This window comes from Rhineura floridana, chromosome 17 (genome assembly GCF_030035675.1).
Source record: "Rhineura floridana isolate rRhiFlo1 chromosome 17, rRhiFlo1.hap2, whole genome shotgun sequence".
Taxonomy (NCBI): domain Eukaryota; kingdom Metazoa; phylum Chordata; class Lepidosauria; order Squamata; family Rhineuridae; genus Rhineura; species Rhineura floridana.
This window is the reverse complement of record NC_084496.1, coordinates 20,303,328-20,325,038: the sequence shown is the minus strand read 5'-3', so window position 1 is coordinate 20,325,038 and position 21,711 is coordinate 20,303,328. Positions and strand designations below refer to the sequence as shown.

General features: G+C 43.3%; 1 protein-coding gene across 2 annotated transcripts in view; it reads left to right on the top strand.

Moving 5' to 3' along the window:
- ADAP1 (ArfGAP with dual PH domains 1) overlaps nucleotides 1-21,711 on the top strand; it is a 113,291-nt gene that overhangs the window by 63,075 nt on the left and 28,505 nt on the right. For both annotated transcript variants that reach the window (XM_061600470.1, XM_061600471.1), the window contains exons 5-7: nucleotides 742-854; nucleotides 7,874-8,020; nucleotides 12,499-12,582. In XM_061600470.1, the coding sequence (XP_061456454.1) occupies nucleotides 742-854; nucleotides 7,874-8,020; nucleotides 12,499-12,582 (344 nt within the window). The remainder of the gene's footprint in view (nucleotides 1-741; nucleotides 855-7,873; nucleotides 8,021-12,498; nucleotides 12,583-21,711) is intronic.

The window sequence follows — 21,711 nt, the reverse complement described above, 5'->3', positions numbered from 1 at the left end:
TGAGAATTGTGCCTCTGTGGGGGGGAATGGGGGTCTCCTCTCAGCACCCTTCAGAAACTGCCATTCCCAGGATTCTTGGAGGGGAGCCATGTGGTATGATACTGCTTTCAATGTATAATGCAGATGCGCCCTTCAATAGATTAGAACCTACTAGGTGCTATGTAGGTTTCAGGTTGGACCTTTAGGTTGCAGCTTGGACAGCTGAGATGAAGAAACACACAATGACTGATCTACTGTTTTATGACTGTTTAGTTGGTCCTTATACAGGTATTGCTGACTGTGGGTTTTGAATTTTTTATAATGGACCAATGTGGCTGCCTGTGCGTTTTTTGCAGGTGAATGTTGATAATCTCCGACAAATTTTGTGAAAGTAAAAAAAAAAAAAAACTCAGAGCATATTGATTGGGGGTGTTTGATGATGATGATAATATATGGTAATGTTATTCTACATTTTCTGAAAGACATGTGCAAGATCTTTTGTTATTATTCTTTAAATTTTCTTATTACATTTGTATCCCACCTTTCCTCCAGGGAGGTTTAGGTGTGGTGTACATGGTGCTCTGCTTGCAGGGGCCAAAAGATCAAAGGAGCAAAGGAGGACCGGTCATCTAGCCAGAGGGGCTGTGTCCTCCACCTCTGGGTGGACAAATGATACCCCTCCCCCATTTTCTTTTCAAAAAGTTGTCAGCTGCCATGGAAATAATATGTTTCTCTTTTGCTGTTTTTTATATTCCTCCATAGGGTACCGGGAAGGATTTCTTTGGAAGAGAGGCCGTGACAACGGACAGTTCTTGAGCAGGAAATTTGTGCTTTCAGAACGGGAAGGCGCCCTAAAGTATTACAACAAAAATGACGTAAGTGCACGTGGTTCTGTTCCGTGTGGCTGCCCCCCTTTTCCCCCATTGAATTATGCATCATGCAGTGAAGCCAAAGGGGCGTTTGACTCTGCATGCTTATTCATTTGCACCTTGTTCATTTTATTTATCAGTTACATAGCGCCATCCGCAGGCATGGCACTGTACAAAGTTCATCAGGACAGGTCTCTGCCCCAGGGAAGGTATAATCCAAAATTCAACATAGGGGAAGCAACAATGAAAGTCAGGGATGTGCAACCTTTCTGGGACTGAGGACCATGCTCCCATCTAGACAACCTCATAGGGGCTGCATGCCAGTGGTGGGCGGGGCCAGAGGCAAAAGTGGGTGGAGCAATGGATGTGATTTTTACCTTTGTACTGTCTGATAATTTCTACACACACTTATACATCCCTTTCTGTCCTCCATCCAGGCACTCACAAGGTGTTGTCAGAGTTGAAGGGCACATTCCAGCCAGCCAAAAGTAATCGAGGAGGGCATGAAGTAGAGGTGTAAAAGATGTGTCTAGGGCAGCCTTTCCCAACTAGTGGGCCACCAGATGTTGTTGGACCACAATTCCCATCTTTCCTGACCATTGGCAATGCTGGCTGAGGCTGATGGGAGTTGTGGTCCAACAACATCTGGTGGCCCACTAGTTGGGAAAGGCTGTGCTAGGAGATGCCCTGTTCACCTCACAGAGCTTCAATCAGAGTGGCTGACTGTTAAACCGCTCTGGCCACTGGAGCTCTCTCAGTTGAATAGGAATCTCCTCTCAGCATCCTTCACAAACTACGCTTCCCAGGATTCAGCCCTAGTTTGCAGGCACCACCAATCAGAAGCACACGCAAACTCCGGTGCAAGCTCTGTGCACAGCGCTTTGCAAGCCCCAGATTGTCAGGGCTTGCAGAGTGCAGTACCTGTTATGCTCTGATTTCAAACCATGCGGGGAAAAATGGGTCAGCCTGATGACGTTATGATGTCAAGAGAGTCAAACTTGGCCCAAAAAGGGCAAGGAGAGATGAGGATCTGGCCCACCAGCAGACCTAGTTCCACACCCTTGTCCTAGGGCAGCCTTTCCCAACTAGTGGGCCACCAGATGTTGTTGGACCGCAATTCCCATCTTTCCTGACCATTGGCAATGCTAGCTGAGGCTGATGGGAGTTGTAGTCCAGCAACAGCTGGTGGCCCACTAGTTGGGAAAGGCTGGTGTAGGGAAATGGGGGTGGCTGAGGAGGAGGTATGGCCTGGGAGACTCTCAAGGGCCAGAGAGAGAGGCCTGGAGGTCTGCATTCGGCTTGTGGGCCTGAGGTTTCCCACCCCAAAATGGGTGAAAAGGAAGTGGAGGCAGAGCTGAACAGGGAAAGAATTTGCAATTGCTTCAGTTTGTTTTTATATATACTATTCATAAAAAATTCAGAGGAGTTTACAACATATATAAATACATGATAAAACTATATTAAAACATGTGTGTCCTCCACCTCTGTGGTTTTTTTTTTTTTTTAGTTAAATCAGAAATCATTAACTATTGCAGGAAGATATTTTCCCAATTACCTCCATAAGACTGGTAACATAGAAAAGTTTTCAGCAGACATTTAAAAGTCGGAACAAGAGGCGCCTGCTGAATCTCTGTTGGCAGACAGGACTGTGTCCATGACACGAAAGGCTCAGTTTCTTGTTGTCAGATGAACTTCGCAAACTTGGCGGACAACTAATGATGCTCCTACACCGGTGGTAGGGAAGCTGTGGCCCAGGGGCTGAATGCGGCCCGACAGGCCTCGCTATCTGGCCCTTATAACTCTCCCCAGACCACACCTCTCACTGGCCCAGCTCTGCATATGTTAAATATTTTGGCCTGGCTGGAATGTGTCCTTGAACTCTGATCATGCTTCTTGTTTGACTGGACGGAGGACGGGGAGGGAGTGTGTGAACATGTGTGTAGAAAGCAGAGGTATCTGGGTAGATTGTTACATTTGTTGCTTCACCCACACTTGCTTCTGGCCCCGCCCACCAGTGGCATGTGATCCTCAGGAGCTTGGCCAGAAGGGGACATGGTCTTCAGGCTGGAAAAGGTTCCCCACTCCTGATTACACAAAAGAAAGTCCTTCACACAGCACATAGGAAGGGCAGGATACAGATAAAATAAATAGATAAATAAATAAATAGTTTGCTTATTGCATTAATTAACAAAATTTATATACTGCTTGATTATAAAAAAATTCTTAAGTGGTTTATCGATAAAAACAAGTAATTTAAAATATATTTAAAACAATTAAAATAGTTAAACTGTGGAATTTGCTTCCGCAAGCTACTATGATGACCACCACTTACCATAGATTTAGACAAATTCGTAGAGGATAAGGCTACTACTCGTCATGATGGTTGCATGTTGTCTTCAGGATCAGGGGATACAAGGGAAGGGCTGTAGCTGAGTGGCAGACTTGCATGCAGAAGGTGCCAGGTTCAATCCCCAGCATCTCCAGATAGGGCTTGGAGAGACTCCCTGTCTGCAACCTTGGAGAGCCACTCCCAGTCAGAGGATTGCATCCAGCTAAGTTAGAGTGTAGGTAGAGTGTTGGGTTTACATATTCAAGGCTCATGTTCAAATGCCCATCCAAGTCATGAAACACATGACAGTCTCTGCTGAGCCCATCTCACAAGGGTATTTCAAAAATGTTAGATAAGTATGAAGCACGTTGCACTCCGAAAAACGCTATAGGGATGGTAAAGAAAATACTATACTCAATGGCAGAACTGAAACTCATGAAATAAATTAGACCCACTGAAATTAATGACCCGAGTTAGGCATGACCATTAATTCAATAAGTCTACTCTGAGTAGGACTAGCATTGGATACTACCCATAATAGACAATACAGAGGTAGAATGGCCAATGGGCTGGCTCTGTATAAGGCAGCTTCCTGTGTTCCTATCAGTCTTTGGGGAGCAATGGTAAGAGAGTGCTATTGTGCTCATGTTCTGCTTGTGGGCTTCTTGTAGGCCAGTAGTGGCTGATGCCCATTGGGACTGGCAGGGCAGTAGGCAGGGAGCCCAAACAGTAGGTGGAGCGAGAGCCAGTGACAGGCAGAACCAACTGACACTAGTTCTGACACCATCCTCCTCCTCCTGTTGAGTTCTACAAGGACTAAGGACGAGGAAGCCGACTGCCAGTGCCAGCCTGTGGGCTAATTGTAAGTAAGGCAGGCTGGGGCTGGCTCAGGGCAGGCTGAGGTTAGTTGGGGCAGCGCCACATTCTCCCTAATGGACCAGCCTCCACTGCTATAGGCATCTGGTTGGCCACTAGGAGAACAGGATCCTGGACTAGTTATGGCTTTGGTCTGATCCAGTAGGGCTCATCTTACGTTCTTATGCCCAGGCTTAGTTATGCTACGGCGTGGGAACTAGGGCTGGGTGAATTTCTCTGCTTCCGGACCTACTTCCGCATGTGTTCATCTTGCCCAAGGGCCTCTGGAGAATCTGGAGTCGTCATCAGTACCAAGAATCAGAACTCAACTTCTTCAAACGTTAAGTGTGGCCTGGAGACAGGCAGCAATTGCCTTAGGGAAGGGGGTTCTAGAGAAGTGGTGTTGCAACACTCACCCGTGCTCTGACCCGGGAAGCCAGCTCTCCTGATGATCACTTTTGCTCCTCTTCTCAGTTACAGCTTAGGCCCCAAATATCTGAAGGACTGCCTCCTTCCCTACAGACCCTCTCAAGTGTTGAGATTGGCAAAAGGGGCCGCTTGGTAGTTCTGCCGCCCTCAGAGGTTCAGGGAGTAGCAGCTGGGGAGAGGGCCTTCTCTGTGGTAGTCCCTAAGTTATGGAACTCCCTCCCCACAGAGGTGCATCTGGCAACTTCACTGTACTGTTTTTGGTGAATGCTAAAGATGTACTTCTTTATCCTGGCCTTTGGCACTTGAGATGTATATTTTTTGGACCCACCCTATTCCTGTGATTGTAAATTGTTTTAATTGTTTTAATATTAAAATTTAAACTGCTATAACTTGCTCTGGGATCTTCTAGTGAAGGCTGGCTAATTAGTAATACTAACAATCGTATCAACATTTCCAATCTGCACTCCTGCAAGTACCCACCTAGTTAGGAGCAAGCCCCGCTGAACTCAATGGGGTTTACTTTAAAGTAGACAGGCATTGGACTACTTTGTCAAAGAGGCTTTCTCAGGGTCCTTTCTTGAACACATGTGCTAAAATATTGCTGCTTTCTGTCATATGAGAAAGAGGTTGTCCTTACGCTTGGGGAAGTGAGAGTCCACTGCACTCTGTCGTGAGCTACTGTTATTCAGCTGGGTGTTGGTGTTTGGTTTTTTGTTGGGAGTTTCAAAAGACTTGCCACAACCAGAAGAAAGGGAACTGTATTGTGCTGGTGAATCCCTCTTTCATTTAACATTGCTTGCCTAACATTTTGGATTGAATGCAGGTGACAGGTGTTTGAGCTAGTGCACACATGTGGCTTGTGTTACATACACACCATACATTTAAAACACACATGTAGCACATTTAAAGCACATGACTTTCCTCCCAAGAATCAGGGAGTGGGTGGAGTGCTGTTATGCACATGTCCTGGTGGTGAACATCTCATAGGCATCTGGTTGGCCACTGGAACCCTGGGATGCCGGACTAGATGGGTCTTTGGTCAGATCTAGCAGGGCTCTCCTTATGGTGAAATTCAAGGTGGTGCACATGAGCTTCTTAGGAGGTCTTCCCTCTAAACACAGACCTGACTCAGGTCTGCTCCACAACATACATTTAAAGCATAGGGCTTCTCCCAAAGAATTCTGGGAACCAATAGTTTGTTAAGGGTGTTAGGAATGATAGCTCTGTGAGGGGTAAACTACAATTCCCAGGGTTCTTTTGAGGGACATCATTTGCCTTAAATGTATGGTGTGTGTATGCAGCCCTAATCCAAATCTCTGAGGGTCTCTCAGGAAAAGGGACTATAGAACAGTGGCAGATAGAACACACACTTTGCATCCGGAAGGTCTCAGGGGCAATCCCTCGCTTCTCCAGGGTTCGAGTAATCAGGTGATAGAGGCTGTTCTCTGCCTGAGATCTTGGAGTGTCTCTGCCATTCAGAGCAGATGACACTTGATGAGACCGACAAACAGCATGGCTTGGTATAAGACAGCTTCCTATGTGCCTGCAGCAGGGTCAACCAATGTGGCACCCATGGGTGTGTGTGCAGTCACAAAGGCCTTCCCTGGTGCCCACGCCCTCCTATTGAAATTTGACTTGAAAGAAGCATCCTTTTGTAGCCAGTACATTAGGATGCCGTGTGTGTTTCGGTGTGGTGTCCATAACAGTTTCTCCATTTTGCAAATGTGACCACTGGCCCCAAAAAGTTGGCAACCTTTGGCTGGCAACATGTGTGCCCACAGTTCTTTGTAAGCAGGCCTCTTTACCTCCTTCCTCTTGAAGGTGTAGAAACCTTTGTATTGGATTGGTTTGGACATTATACTAAACAATTATTACTAAGCCATAGTTTAGCATCATAACAATGAGCCTCACCTCCTTCCTGGGCTTGCACATTCCTCCTTTTCCTCCAGCACGGCTGCAAGGGGTTTCAGAGCTTTTGATCCATTTTTTAAATTAACTGCATCTTGCTTTGATGTACAAACCCAGACAAACTGTGGTTGATCTTAAGTATGGTTAGTGGAAACAAGCCAGCTTCAAACCATAGTTTATGAAACTGGCTTGTTTTCACGAACCTTAATAGAGATTACCTACAGTTTAGTATTTGGGTGACATGGGGTGTTATTAGATACCTAAAGGGTTTGAGATGCTCATCTACATAAATGTATAGGTGGCCCCCAGGCAAGTTAAGATGAAAGGTTCCTGGGGTCTCAGTGGCATTGCACTTTGCAGCATCCCCATCTGTCCTGTAAGCTATATAGACAGAGAAAGAGATAGATAGATATTTAAAGTTTGAACGAAAGGAGGAAGAGGTAGGAGATTTGGGGCTCAGGACAAAAAACCCGAGGCGTTGGCCTCTAGGTCTGTCCCTAAGGAAGTTCCTGCAGATGATGCACCAAACTGGTGAATCTAAAATGGATCTCTTGGTCATGCTGGAGGGGGTGTGCCTGTGGGGGGGGGAATCTATGTTCGCTCCTGTTATAGATCTGGCGCTCTGGACTCTCCCAAGACACACGCTCTTTTCCCAGGCCACACCTCTAATTGGCCCTGCTTTGTGCCCTCTTTGAGTGGTGTTTGTTTTGGGGTGGGGGCTGGCTGGAATGTGTCCTTGAATGCTGACAACGCCTCTTCCTTCCCTGGGTGGAGGACAGAGAGGGGTGTGTGAGAGTGTGAAGAACTAGTTTGTCATTCAAGGGTCAAATTTACATTGGTGGCCCCACCCACTTTTGCCCCTGCCCACTACAGGTACGTGGCCCCCAGAAGAGAATGTGGCCATTGGGCTGCATTGTTTTTAATAGAGCTTTATGTTTTAGTTTTGTACACCACCCTGATATTTTACAATACGGTGGTATAGAAATACTTCTGTAAATAAATAGATGAATAAAATGTTTCCCTAGCCCTGTTACGATGCATCCAAATCACACCTTTGCTCCTGTGCATACGCTAAGCTTAGAAATTAAAGATGAACCCTACAAACTAGTCTACTGTGCAAAGGTAAAAGTTACGTTCATTGCTCCACTCACTTTTGCCTCTGGCCCCGCCCACCACTGGCATGCGACCTCCACAAGATTGCCCAGAAGGGAATGCAGCCCTTGGGCTGTCAAAGGTTCCTCTCTCCTGCTGAATCAAGCCTTTGCCACTGTACATACACTTATTCCCATGATCAAACAAAATAGAGGGGGGAAAAGCCCACCTCTTTGCCCATCCCTTGTATTTGTGTGAGAGCCCCCTTGTGCTCTCTGGAGCTGTTGGATCAGGACTACACCCTCAGTGAAATTCCTCTTTGCTTTTAAAGCCTGTGTTTTGCTGAGCTAGCCTCCTGCCTTCATCCTGGCTCCTTACTGCATTGTTTTTCTTTCTCTCCTTCCCACCCCAGGCAAAAGAACCCAAAGCAATTATGAAGATTGAGCATCTGAACGCCACTTTCCAGCCTGGCAAAATTGGGAACCCACATGGACTGCAAATCACATACTTGAAAGACAACAGCACAAGAAACATCTTTGTTTACCATGAAGATGGCAAGGTGGGAGCTCTGAAGTAAGAAAGGAGGCTGCTGGGAGAGTCACTTTATGCATATCCTAAGGAAGTGGCAATAGAGTAGATATGGGTGGGACTTGTGCATTCTCTCTCTGCACTTCTCTTTTGTTTAAAGGTGGTGGGGGAACACTAGCATTTCCCCCAGCATTTGCACCAGCTAGGCAGAGAAATAACAACAACAACAACAACAAATTATTGTTATTGTTATTTCTTACCTGCCCTTTACCATAATGTCCCCAGGCAGTTTACAGCGAAATAGAAATATAACATTCAATTACTCTATTCTTCTTATTGTAAATTGTTGTATGTCAAAGGCCAGGGTTAAGAGGTGCATCTTCAGCATATGACGAAAGCTATACAACGAAGGTGCCAGATGCAGCTGTGTGGGAATTAAGGATGTTTCACAATTTAAAGGTTGCCACAAAGAAGGCTCTCTCCTGGGCTGCTACTCCCTGAACTTCTGAGAGTGGTGGAACTACCAAGAGGGCCTCCCTGTTGCTGATCTTAACCCTGGAGAGGGCCTGTAAGGGTGAGATGTGGTCTTTCAGATACCAAATGGAGCTCAGCTGGAGTTATTCAGCAGCTGAGAGTGGGGATTAGGCAACAGATGATGATAGGTTCCAGGAAGATGGATCCAGAGGGCAGGCAAGGTTGAAAGCTTCAGTACCTCGGATAGCTCCCAGGCAAAGTAGATGTTGCTTTCACAGGAGTCCCTGAAGGAAAGCTGCCTAACACCAGGTCAGACTGCTTGCCCATCTAGTCCATTATCGTCTACGCAGACTGGCAGTGGCTTTCAAGAGCTTTCAAGCAGAGATCTTCCCTGTCACTGGCTACCTGATCCTTCCAGAGATTGAACCCGGGACCTTATGTATACAAGCTGCTGTGTCACTGAGCTATAGTGTATCCCCTCATGTATCTTAGGTTGTGGATTCAAATTCCTCAGCTGAGCAGACCAGAATCTATAGTTCCAGCACCCAAAGCTCCTAGCAGAGACTACAAAAGGGGGCAGTGCTCCTAGGTACTTGAGACCCAGGAAAGCCACTGCCAGTCAGAGTAGACAGTACTGGAGTGGATGGACCAAGAGTCTGTCCTGGTATATGGCAGCATTCCATGTCAAGAGTCAAGCTTTCAGTTATATGCCACCTTTCTTTCATCATTGAAAAAAAATATTATATGCACATGTTCTCTATTTCGTTCTGTCCTTCCTCCTCCTTCCCACCTTATGCTGAATCAGACCACTGGTTCATCTAGTTCAGTACTGTCTACACAAGAGTTTAACAATCAGTCCCTCTTCCCAGGGAACTCTGTGAGGGCAATAGGGAGTCTACCAACAACTCTCAGCATCCTTAACAAACTACAGTGCCCATGATTCCTTGGGGGTAGCCATGACTCTTAAAGTGGCATAATAGTGCTTTAAATGTATTGTGTGGATGGGGCCTGTGGGTGTTGAGGAGGGAGAATCTGCAGCGGCGAGCCTACAAGGAAGTTAGGAAGACAAGTATCATTTTCCTCTGAGAAATATTGAAGAAATGAGGGCATGTGCTCAGATCTACACCTCCTCTGCATCAGTTCCCACACCACCCTTTTGGAAAAAAATTGAAATGAAATGGAAATGGAGTGCCTTGCTTTCCCTCCCTTGTGGGTGGATTCCGATAAGCAGGAGTGGAGTCTGATTGCTCCAAACGCCAGTGATTTATTTTCAGAGTGGTATTTGCTTTAGCTCAGTGGCTCTGACTCAGCCTGCTGGCTGCTCACTTCTCGAGCCTTGCAGTTGATTTCTCCGCACAGCAGGAGACTCCATCTCAGTTGTAGCTGTGTGTTCTTGACTCTTGAGAAGCTGATTGAGCACACCTGCTCCCCGTTAGATTGCCCTCTCCTTCCATGTTTCCCTTGCATTCTCCTTATCTATTTTTATTTATTTATTTATTGCATTTGTATACTGTCCCATAGCCGAAGCTCTCTGGGCACTTTACAACAATTAAAAACATTACAAACAAATATACAAATTTAAAAACACATTTTAAAAAAGCAATTTATATGCAGGTTTTTTGTTAAGTGTCTGAGCTTTATGAGCGAGGTGGGAATGCACAATGCAGGACCAACCTGGGCTATGTGTACTAGGGATGGATGGATCAGGTCTCCCAGTTCCTCATTTTTCCAATCTTAAATTCAGTTCTCCACATTTCCGCAACAGTTTGCATTTTTTTTTAATCCTCATAACTCCCCCACCACCTTTTTGCATGCAATTTTGGCTAATATACACATTTTTGCAAGCAATTTCCCCTAATACTTATTTTATACACTTTTCCGTAATATGTGCAATTTTGTACACATTGGTTGGAGAATTGCATCACAATTTGGAGAAGTACAAATATCAAAGGATAGTTATGTTGGTTTGAGAAGTGTGAGTTAGGTAGCTTCTCATTAAAATGCAAACCAAATCAAATTTCACCCCCATCCCTAGTTCTGTGTGGGTTTTTAAAGTACAGGTATGCATGTGCACACCAACCAACTCTCTAAGATAAAACAAAATTCTTTATTCCTGATTTCCAGACAGAGTCACTATATTAGGCTGCATACACACCATACATTTAAAGCACACTGCTTTCCCCAAAGAATCCTAGGAACTGTAATTTGTTAAGGGTGCTGGGAACTGTAGTTCTATGAGGAGTAAACTACACTTCTCAGAATTCTTGGGGGGAAGTCATGTGCTTTAAATGTATGGTTTGTACAGGGCCAGAGCCAGATTGGGGCTGGCCCTCTGGCACCAACACCCAGAGCTTGGAAAATTTACTTTTTTTGAACTACAACTCCCATCAGCCCCAGCCAGCATGACCAGTGGATTGGGCTGATGGGAGTTGTAGTTCAAAAAAGTAATTTTTCCAAGCTCTGCCAACACCCCTCTACACCTCTTCAAAGAGAGGACTGTAAAGCAGGGCATGTGGCTATCCTGATCTGAAACCACACCATGACTGGGGCAGCGAGCACACCGCAGCCTGATGAGTGGCATTATTGTTTGTAGTCAATTGCACTGTGTGCCAGTAAGGTAAAAGCCAGGGCTAGACGTCCCCGTTTTTGCAGGACAGGAAACTCTTTGACAGGGTGGCAAGCCTTGCTCAGCCCTCATTCCCACAAAAACATACAAGGGTAAACGTGCTAGACCTTTGCTACACAGTTCTGTCAGCGCTGCTGACTTTCTGTTTCACTGGATTTCTAGTGGCATCTCTTTATAGTTGAAGCGCCCTCTGCAGGCTGTCTCTCATCACTGCCAACTTGTCAGCCGCAAGCTGTGGCTGACTGGAGATATTTTTAACATGCTGTATAGATTAAATGAAAATGTTGCTGCTGCTGTGACTGTGGGGTTTTCTTTGAAACTGAAACTTGGAAAGGTGACAAGCAGAAAGCTGTAGGTTCACTAATAATATATGATAGCAATATTATTATTAACATTAGATTTTATATGCACTCTTAGCGCACCTCCAAATGTCCTCTTTATTGTGCAGTCATGAGGATCTGTGCTCATGATGGTATTAGGGCAGTTATACATGATTGTGCTTTCATTACTGTTTGCCCCTGCAAAAATTTGGGGGACAGACATACTGCTTTGTTTCAGATTGGTGTCTGTCTCATAGCTTCCTGCTGAAATCCTGTAACTTTTCATACCACAAATGTTCCAGGGTTGTTTTGTTGTTGCGCTATAGCACAAGAGTGCCCTCCAGACAGCAATAACCTTGGGGAAGTATCTCAGGGCAATTAATAAAACTGAATGATGTGTGGATGGTCCAGTATAAAACCACTACTTGAATGCACCGTTATTGCACCAGTGACATGTTAAAGAATACAAATGCCCCCAAACCCCAAAACTAACCAAACAAAAATCCCACTGGTCTGGTGGGGGCCTTATTTTATCAAAATATGTCTTGTAAAGACATACCTTTACCCGGGCTTTCCCTGAGCCATAAGACTGGGCCCTTTTATTACCAGACTTCTGTTTTTATCCCTGTTTTTAATGGTACTGTTTGACTGATTTCATGTTTGTGTTGTTGTGCACTGCTGAGAGCTTATAAATATTAAGTGGTTTAGAAATGCTTTTAAGTATATAAATAAATAATGAATATCATGCACAAGGTAGCTTACAAAAATATCAACAAAATACAAAACTATAAACTCACAAAAACTTATAACAAAAACAACACAACAATCCTAAACTCACTTTTTGGGGAGTAAGCTTCAGTGAGCACAGTGGGACTTTGTTTAAAGGAAGCACGTATAAGGATTGTGCTGAAATCAGACTCCTGCAGAAGTTACCCCCAATGATGCAAGTACGACTTGAGGGAGTGCATTTCAAGCCAAAACAAATTAGAGTTGATCTGAAACAGGCTTGGTGCAGCACTGATGGAAATGCCAGTTGCCACATCTTTTCTGCCTCTTTTCCCTTAATGGTTGTTTTCTTTCTCCTCCCAGGAAATGGTGGACTGGTTTAACGCCATCCGTGCCGCTCGATTCCATTACTTACAAGTGGCATTCCCCGGAGCGAGTGATACTGATGTGAGTTCCTGTTTTACTCTTGTCTTTTTTTTCTTATGTTGCTGATGAAATAATGTTTTTAACTGTGGCCGTGTTTTAGAATGTTTTTAACTGTTTTTAGAATGCTTTCCTTTTTCTTGTTATTCAGTTGGTTTTGTTGATACTTTTGCCACCCTGGGCTCCTTTGGGAGGAACGGCGGGATATAAACTCAATGAATAATAATAGCAACAATAATAGCAGCAATAATAATTGTTTGATGTGTTGCTATCAGTACCTGGAAAGAGTTCCATTCTTGTGGGACTGCAGTTGGTATGATGCAGTTCTGCACAAGTTGTCATCTATGATATCATGCTGAAGATGCCATCTATCAATTGCTATACAGTAGGGCCCCACTCATATGGCGGGTTATGTTCCGGACCCCCACTGTAAAGCAAAAACCGCTGTAAAGCGGAACTCATTGAATAGAATGGCGCGCGATGCCCAAAAACCACCATAAAAGTGGAACAAGCGCGTATGAGTGGGGCTTTAGTCTAATTGTGTCTAATTGACACCGCCGCATTAGCGAAGCGACGTAAAGCGGGGCCCTACTGTAATGCCATTCTGTGGATAGTGTGATCCACCGTGTCCCACCAGGCATGTATTATGGCCCTGGGTGTCTCAATCCTTTCTCCCTGCCCTGTTCTGTTCCATTTTTAACATCGTAGCACAGGAGTCTGATTTATCAAGCTTTTCGTAAACTGTCATGCCTGTCTGGAGTTGGAGGGACAAGTTGGCGGCCAAACTGAGAAGTAAAGGCTAGTTGAAGCACCAAAGAGTGTAGCTGGCGCAGGTCTTGTTTGTTGTTTTTGGAGGAACATGACATGCTAACATTTAGCTGGTGATTTCCCCTGTCACTTATCTCAGCCTTTCCCAACCTGTTTTGGACTATTACTTCCATCAGCTCTAGCTGAAGATACCAGGTTGGGAAAGGCTGCCTAGTCTCCATGCTGGGAAGATGCTTTGACCTGTTTGATTTCTATGAGTCAAATTGCAGTTAAAGGGCACAGGAGCCTTGAACATAGACATTATTGCTGGATTTGGGCATCCAGGCTTTTGGGCATCCAGGCTTTGGGCATCCAGGCTTTTTTGCAACTTTTTATTCCATCTATTTCTGATGTTTTTAAATATTATTTATATTAAATACATATATTTGCAAAAACATAAATATTGATTCATTCTCAGTTGGTTTGTTTACAACCTTACGTTTGCATGGTTATCTGTTCCAATAATTCACAAAAGGAACTCAGGATTCCAGTGGTGCTTCAGAATTGCCCTTTCCCTGACCTGTCCAAATCAGACATCTGTGTTTGTGCATTCCAGTAATGCCCAAGCATTTGAGCTTCTGTTCCCAAACTGAAGGGCTGGTTTGTGCTTTCCATTGCCTAGCCCCAAAAAGTTTTTTTGCAGCGATCGTAAGATTAGAAACCAACAATTTTTAACTTCTACTAGCATCCAACTCCAGCATTGGAGCAAGTCTACCTACAATACCAATAACTTCTGATATACAATGTAAGATTTGTTTCGAGTTGTTATGTGCCTTCAAGTCGATTACGACTTGTGGTGATCCTACGAATCAGTGACCTCTAATAGCATCTGTCATGAACCACCCTGTTCAGATCTTGTAAGTTCAGGTCTGTGGCTTCCTTTATGAAATCAATCCATCTCTTGTTTGGCCTTCCTCTTTTTCTACTCCCTTCTGTTTTCCCCAGCATTATTGTCTTTTCTAGTGAATCATGTCTTCTCATGATGTGTCCAAAGTATGATAACCTCAGTTTCATCTTTTTAGCTTCTAGTGACAGTTTTGGTTTAATTTGTTCTAACACCCAATTATTTGTCTTTTTCGCAGTCCATGGTATGTGCAAAATTCTCCTCCAACACCACATTTCAAATGAGTTGATTTTTCTCTTATCCGCTTTTTTCACTGTCCAACTTTCATATCCTTACATAGAGATCGGGAATACCATGGTCTGAATGATCCTGACTTTAGTGTTCAGTGATACATCTTTGCATTTGAGGACTTTTTCTAGTTCTCTCACAGCTGCCCTACCCAGTCCTAACCTTCTTCTGATTTCTTGACTATTGTCTCCATTTTGATTAATGACTGTGCCAAGGTATTGATAATCCTTGACAAGTTCAATGTCCTCGTTGTCAACTTTAAAGTTTCATAAATATTCTGTTGTCATTACTTTAGTCTTCTTGACATTCATCTGTAGTCCTGCTTTTGTGCTTTCCTCTTTAACTTTCATCAGCATTCGTTTCAAATCATTACTGGTTTCTGCTAGTAGTGTGGTATCGTCTGCATATCTTAAATTATTGATATTTCTCCCTCCACTTTTCACACCTCCTTCATCTTGGTCCAATCCTGCTTTCCGTATGATATGTTCAGCGTGTAGATTAAACAAGCAGGGTGATAAATACACCCCTGTCCCATACCCTTTCTGATTGGGAACCAATTGGTTTCTCCATATTCTGTCCTTACAGTAGCCTCTTGTCCAGAGTATAGGTTGTGCATCAGGACAATCAGATGCTGTGACACCTCCATTTCTTTTAAAGCATTCCATAGTTTTTCATGATCTACACAGTCAAAGGCTTTGATGTAATCTATAAAGCACAGGGTGATTTCCTTCTGAAATTCCTTGGTCCGTTCCATATCCAACGTATGTTTGCAATATGATCTTTGGTACCTCTTCCCTTTCTAAATTCAGCTTGGACATCTGGCATTTCTCGCTCCATATATGTTAAGAGCCTTTGCTGTAGAATCTTGAGCATTTCTTTACTTGCATGGGATATTAAAGCAATAGTTTGATAAATACTGCATTTTCTGGGATCCCCTTTCTTTGGAACTGGGATGTATATTGAACGCTCCCAGTCTGTGGGCCATTGTTTAGTTTTCCATATTTGTTGACAATTTTTTGTCAATATTTTGAGAGATTTAGTCTGAGTAGCTTGTAGCAAGCAACTCTATTGGTATGCCATCTGTTCTTGGTGATTTGTTTCTTCCAAGTATTTTAAGAACAGCTTTTACCTCGCATTCTAAAATTTCTGGTTCTTCATACGGTTCCTCCGTGAATAAATCTGTCATTTTTGCATCTCTTTTATAGAGTTCTTCAGTGTATTGCTTCCATCTTCCTTTTATTTCATCTCAGTCAGTCAGTGTGTTCCCCTGTTGATTATTCAACATCCCTACTTTTGGTTTAAATTTCCCTTTCATTTCTCTAATCTTTTGGAATAGGGCTCTTGTTCTACCCTTTTTGTTGTCCTCTTCTATTTCTATACATGAATGAATGAATGAATGAATGAACTTCAATTGCTCAGAGCCATTGGCCACCACAATAAAATACATAAAAATACAAATACAATGCAGGTACAAAAAGCATATACTAATATTAAAACCGAGCAATAAAGGAAATAATTAAAAGAATAATTTAAAAGAGAGGGAGCACCTTCCAATCTTGATTTAAAATTTAGGTGCAAGTTTGCTTCTGGGCCACCGCTAATTGTTTTACATATTTGGCTCTGATTTTTCTGGCAGCCAGGGCAAAGTTTGCCACTTGTTGTGTTAAAAAAATATCGCTGCCAACTAAAAGGATGCTTATTTGCTCCATAACGGGCCTACTTGACATGGAGTGAATGATAGAATGTAAAAATTTAAACCTTGGATCTGTATAAAGTGGACATCTCAAGAGATAGTGGGCGATGTCTTCCACTTCTCCCAACTGACATATGCAGACACGGAGGTGCATAGGGGTGTTGGCATAACGCCCTTCAAGCATGGCTGTGGGCATAGTTTGAAGGCGTAAAGCCGTGAAAGACCTTCTCAATGAAGGAGCTGTTAGGAAAGTGAGATATTGTTCCATGGTGAAGGTCGTTTTAAACCATGGATACCAAAATGAAAGAGACGATTGAGTGGAAGAATGGAGGGTCCATCGTTTAGTATACAAATAAATTCTTTCCTTCAACAATTGTTTAGCCCTCATCAGGGGCTGTGAGGGGGAGGGTTCTATATTAATCCCATAAATGGCCAGAGTAAATTTAGTCCGTTTTAGCCAGGTGTTATAGACTGGGGATTGTAATTGTTCGAGGAAACATTTTTTGGGTAGGCGGGAATCGCTCATGCCTTAGCCAATATATGGCCAGGGCTGCATGAGCCAAAGATTCTATGGAATAAAGGCCTGTCTCTAACCTTAAAAAGGATACAGGCGTGCCTCGGGGAGTTGCCAGGACAAATCTAATAAAGGCATTTTGGACTTTCTCTAGTGAAGAAATATTTCCATGTCCCCAAATCTCTGTGCCGTAGAGCAGTTGTGGGATTATCTTCTTGCGGAAGATCTCTAACGCTGGGGGAACCAAACTTCCTCCTTTAAGTTTAAAAAAACGGCAGAGAAGTTGAGACGAATGGGCAGCCTTCAGCCTGACTATTTCAAAATGAGAGTTCCAAGAAAGGTTAGAATTAAAATTGAGACCCAAGTAGCGGTAACTTCGTTGTTGTTGAATGGGACTACCATTAAGTTTCCAGGCATGATTTTTCCTTTTTTCCCCAAACACTACCACCTTCGTTTTAGAGTGGTTAATTAGAAGGTGTTCCTTGGTGCAAAACAAGCCCAGACTACTTAGCAATCTCCTCATGCCAATTTGGGTAGTGGAAATTAGGGCTAAATCATCGGCGTATAATAACACCGAGAGCTTAGCAGTTTAAACCAGACATCAACAATATTGTTGATGTAGAAATTGAAGAGGAACGGGGCCAGGAGACATCCCTGGTGAACCCCGCGATTAGTGGGGATCGCTTCAGAGAGGAGACCATTGGCCCCCAGCCTCACCCTGAGGGAGGTGCCTGTGTTGGAGCATTTGTAACAGGAAAAGCAGCCGTCTATCTATGTTTGTAGAGGATAATTTTTGCCAAAGCCGCTCTCGATCTATAAGATCGAAAGCGGAGGAAAAATCAACAAAAGAGACAAATAATTCTTTTCGGTTGTGAAATGCATATTTCTGAATTAAATGTGATAGTACAAAACATTGATCTACGGCAGACTTACCCCTGACAAATCCAGCCTGCTCCTCTGCAATAATTGCATTCTTAGTGGCCCAGGTTTCCAGTTTGAATAGAAGGTATTTGGCATAGATTTTGGCCACTACATCAAGGAGGCTAATTGGCCTAAAATTATTTGGATCAGCCTTAGAGCCCCTTTTGTGGAGAGGGATCACTATACTGGCGCTCCAGCCCCTAGGAACTACACCGTACTGATTAATAAAAGTAAACAGTTTGGCAAGCACGGGAGCCCACCACTCGAGATTGGATTTAAAAAGTTCTGGAGGGAGCATATCCTCCCCCGGAGCCTTTTTGTTAGATAAGGAATTAACCAGAGTGATGACTTCATATGGGGAAACCGGGTCCCACTCAGGGCAGGAGTGTAATGGCTGAATAGTTATTCCATAATCTATTTGGGGGTTAAATGAGGCATTGTTGAAGAGGCCAGAGAAGTGATTAACCCATTGATCCGATGTTATTTGGTTGTCAATAAAAGTATGGTCCCCATTCATTCCTCTAGACACTAACTCCCAGAACTTAGCCGCATTGTTTTCTAGGGCAGCAAGGCCCAGGTCCCTCCATTGTTTTCAATTATAATTAGCTTTTTTTAAGCCTAGGAGATTTTTGTAGGACCCACGGCACTGCAAATAGATGTTAAATTTTTCTTGCGAGTCATCCTGCCTTAAGATCCTTATAGCATGTGATAGCTTTCATTTCGCTATAGCACAATGATTGTCAAACCAACCTTTATTCCTTGTAATAGGGGAACAAAGTGCTAGTTAGCATGGGCCTTAAATTCATAACAATAGAATTGTAATAATTTAAAGGATCTGACGAAGACAGGAGAAGGTCCCGTAATTTTAATAGTGCGGGGAGATTTAAGTGGAAGTTTATAGCATCTTCGATTTTCCCATTCCATCGGATCCTTTTACTCTCATGGGAAGTTAAGTTCTTAGACGGTAGTGATACGCTAGGCAGGGGGCATAATGGAGTGGTGAGAAGGGAATAAATGGGATATGGTCACTCTCTGATCTAGTCAGCACGCCAAAAGACTCAGTGAAGGGAATGAGGGACTGAGAGATGATCATAAAATCGATCACGCTCTTGCCTCTGGGACCAAAGTAAGTGTATATATCCGAATTTCTATACAATAAACATTGTAATAATTCTTTGTCCCTGCTTACTAGTCGCTGTATTGTTGCATTTAGGGTTCTAACTGTGTTTCTGTCTTCTTTTGCTTTTGCTTTCCTTCTCTCTTTAAGCATTTTAAGAGTTTCTTCAGTCATCCATTGAGGTCTTTCTCTCTTTTTAACTAGAGGTATTGTGTTTTTGCATTCTTTCCTGATAATGTCTCTGACTTCAGTCCATAGTTCTTCTGGTTCTCTGTCAACTAAGTTTAAAGCCTCAAATCTGTTCCTTATTTGATCTTTATATTCTTCTGGGATGTTATTTAAATTGTATTTTGGCATTATGATTGCTTTGTTGTTCTTCTTTAGCTTTACTCTGATTTTAGATATTACCAGTTCATGATCTGTACCACAGTCTGTTCCTGGTCTTGTTTTTGCAGAAAGTATGGAACTTCTCCATCTTCTGTTACCAGTTATATAATCAATTTGATTCCTATATTGACCATTTGGTGATGTCCACGTGTACAGTCATTTTTTCAAAAGGTTGCTCAAAAAATGTGTTTGCAAGAAACAAATTATTGGCTTCACAGATTTCAATAAATCTTTCTCCTGCTTCATTTCTATCTCCTAAGCCCCATTCCTCCAGAATTCCTAGTTCTTCTCTGTTCCCTCCTTTGCATTCCAATCCTCCATGATTATCAGCACATCTTGTTTTGGTGTGTGATCAATTTCTTCCTGTACTTCTGCGTAAAATCTCTCCAGTTCCTCCTTTTCTGTATTTGCCGTTGGAGCGTAGACTTGGATGATGGTTATGTTAATAGGTTTCCCGTTTGGTCTCATTGCTATCACTCGCTCAGACCTTGCGTTATAGCTCCTAATAGCTTTTGCTACATCACTTCTCACTATTAAAGCAACTCCATTTAATTGCTCATTTCCTTCATAAAATATTTTGTAGTTGCCTGATAGAAAATGTCCTATTCCCGTCCATTGTAATTCACTCACGCCAAGTATTATAATGCTGATATGTTCCATTTCTTGCTTGACAATTTCTAACTTTTCCTGGTTCATGCTTCTCACATTCCGTGTTCCTATTGTGTGCGTCGTACAACTGCAGACTCTCCTTTTCCATCTATGTGCATCTGCCTCTGGGCTTCCTTTCGACTTTGACCCAGTTGCGTCATCAGTCACAGCGCTACTTGTACTTGTCCTTTGTTTTTCCCCAGTAGCTCATTGAGTGCCTTCTGACCTGGGGGTCTCATCTTCCAGCACTATCTCGTGTTGCATTTCGGATACTCTGTTCATAAGGTTTTCTTGGTAAGAGGTATTCAGAGGTGGTTTACCATTGCCTTCCTCTGAGTTTGGATGCATGTTAGTTTGGTGTCTCAGCTTTGACCATTCCATTGTGTGCCCCTGCTAGGAGTCTAGCCTGTTGGACTAGACTCCTGACGGCATTGCTGTCAGCTTCTTCAACATTGTCAACCCCCCTCACCACGTTAAGGTGTGCATCCTAGAGGATACATCCTGTTTCCAGTAGTCTTTTGCAAATACACAGTTCCACCTCATATGTGTTTAATCAGCATTAATTGATTTACATTTCCAGCATTTGAAGTGATTGACAGAATAGATTCTATTTAACCTGGCTGGTGTTAAGTACTCTCTAAGCGACAATTTAAACTGTGGTTCTCGAATGCTAAGACTTAACGAGGTTAATTCAGTGTTAGTCCAAAGTCTACCTCACACTTGCTGGGAAATATTTAGTCCTAGTTTTCTGGCTCTTCTTTCTTTACACTTAATAAAGATAGGTTTCATGTCCATTGATAGATTATTAACCTCTGAAAGTAGCCCCTTAGATTTTTGAGCTCTTATATTTTCCCATTTAGTATCATACCTCCAGTCTTGGAGCTATAAAGTAAACAAACATGTTTAACTTGAAAATATTGAAACCAGGGCGGTTGCCACCTCCTGTTAAATCTGTTAAATAGGTATATAATTTGTCTCTTTTGGATCAGTTGACTGAATGTAAAGATGCCATTATATTCCCAATTAGAGAAATGTTTACTCTGAAAAATCACGTTAAAATCACCATGTCTTAATACTAAAGAGAATTTAGATATTCCAGGGCTTAAGTTATGTCCGATGTTGAGGTGTGAGTGCCGTTGCTTATGTAGCCAAACTGCACCACCTATGCACAAGATGGAGGCATCTGTAGGCTCTAAGAAACCCCAAGGTTTGCAGAATTACAATACAATAAATCTTTAGTGGGGAAAAAAAGGGGAGAAGGGAAATAAAACAACAACAACTCAGCAAGGGCTGAACATGCTCAGTGACCTCATAATGCTGACTGTGCAGAGTGGAGAGTGGAATAGAGTATCCTGGAAAAGGTCACTGAACAGGTCCATCCCACAATGCAACAGGTCACACTTGTTTGTTATATTTTTATCCTGACTTCAGAATGACAGGTATGGGGAACCACTGGCCCTCTAGGTATTGCTGAACTACAACTCTCATAATCCCCAGCAAGTATGGCCAATGGCCAGGGATGATGGGAGTTGTAGTTCAGCAACATCTGGAAGGCCAAAGCTTCCCCATATAGTACTCCTCCCCAGTTCCATTTTATCATCATAAAACCCTGTGAGGCACCTTAGGCTAAGTTTGTGGGTGAGAGAGCTGATGGGCCTAGGTTCACCCACTGAATCCCGCAGTCTTAGCGGCCATACTGCTTAAATGGTGGGAGAAAAATGGTGCTGTCTTCTCTCTTGCCCTTGGCAAAATAAACAGGTGATCAGCATTTAAGCTTGGCTGAATTTACTCTTCCAGAATATAAAATCATTGCAGTACATTTTGTGCTGATAGAAGAGAAAATGGCCCTTTGGAAAGGCTTGTTGTCCCTCCCCCGCAACTGAGGTTGTGCTTGTAATGAGGATCAGGCCATGGTGTGGATCCCCATAAGTATT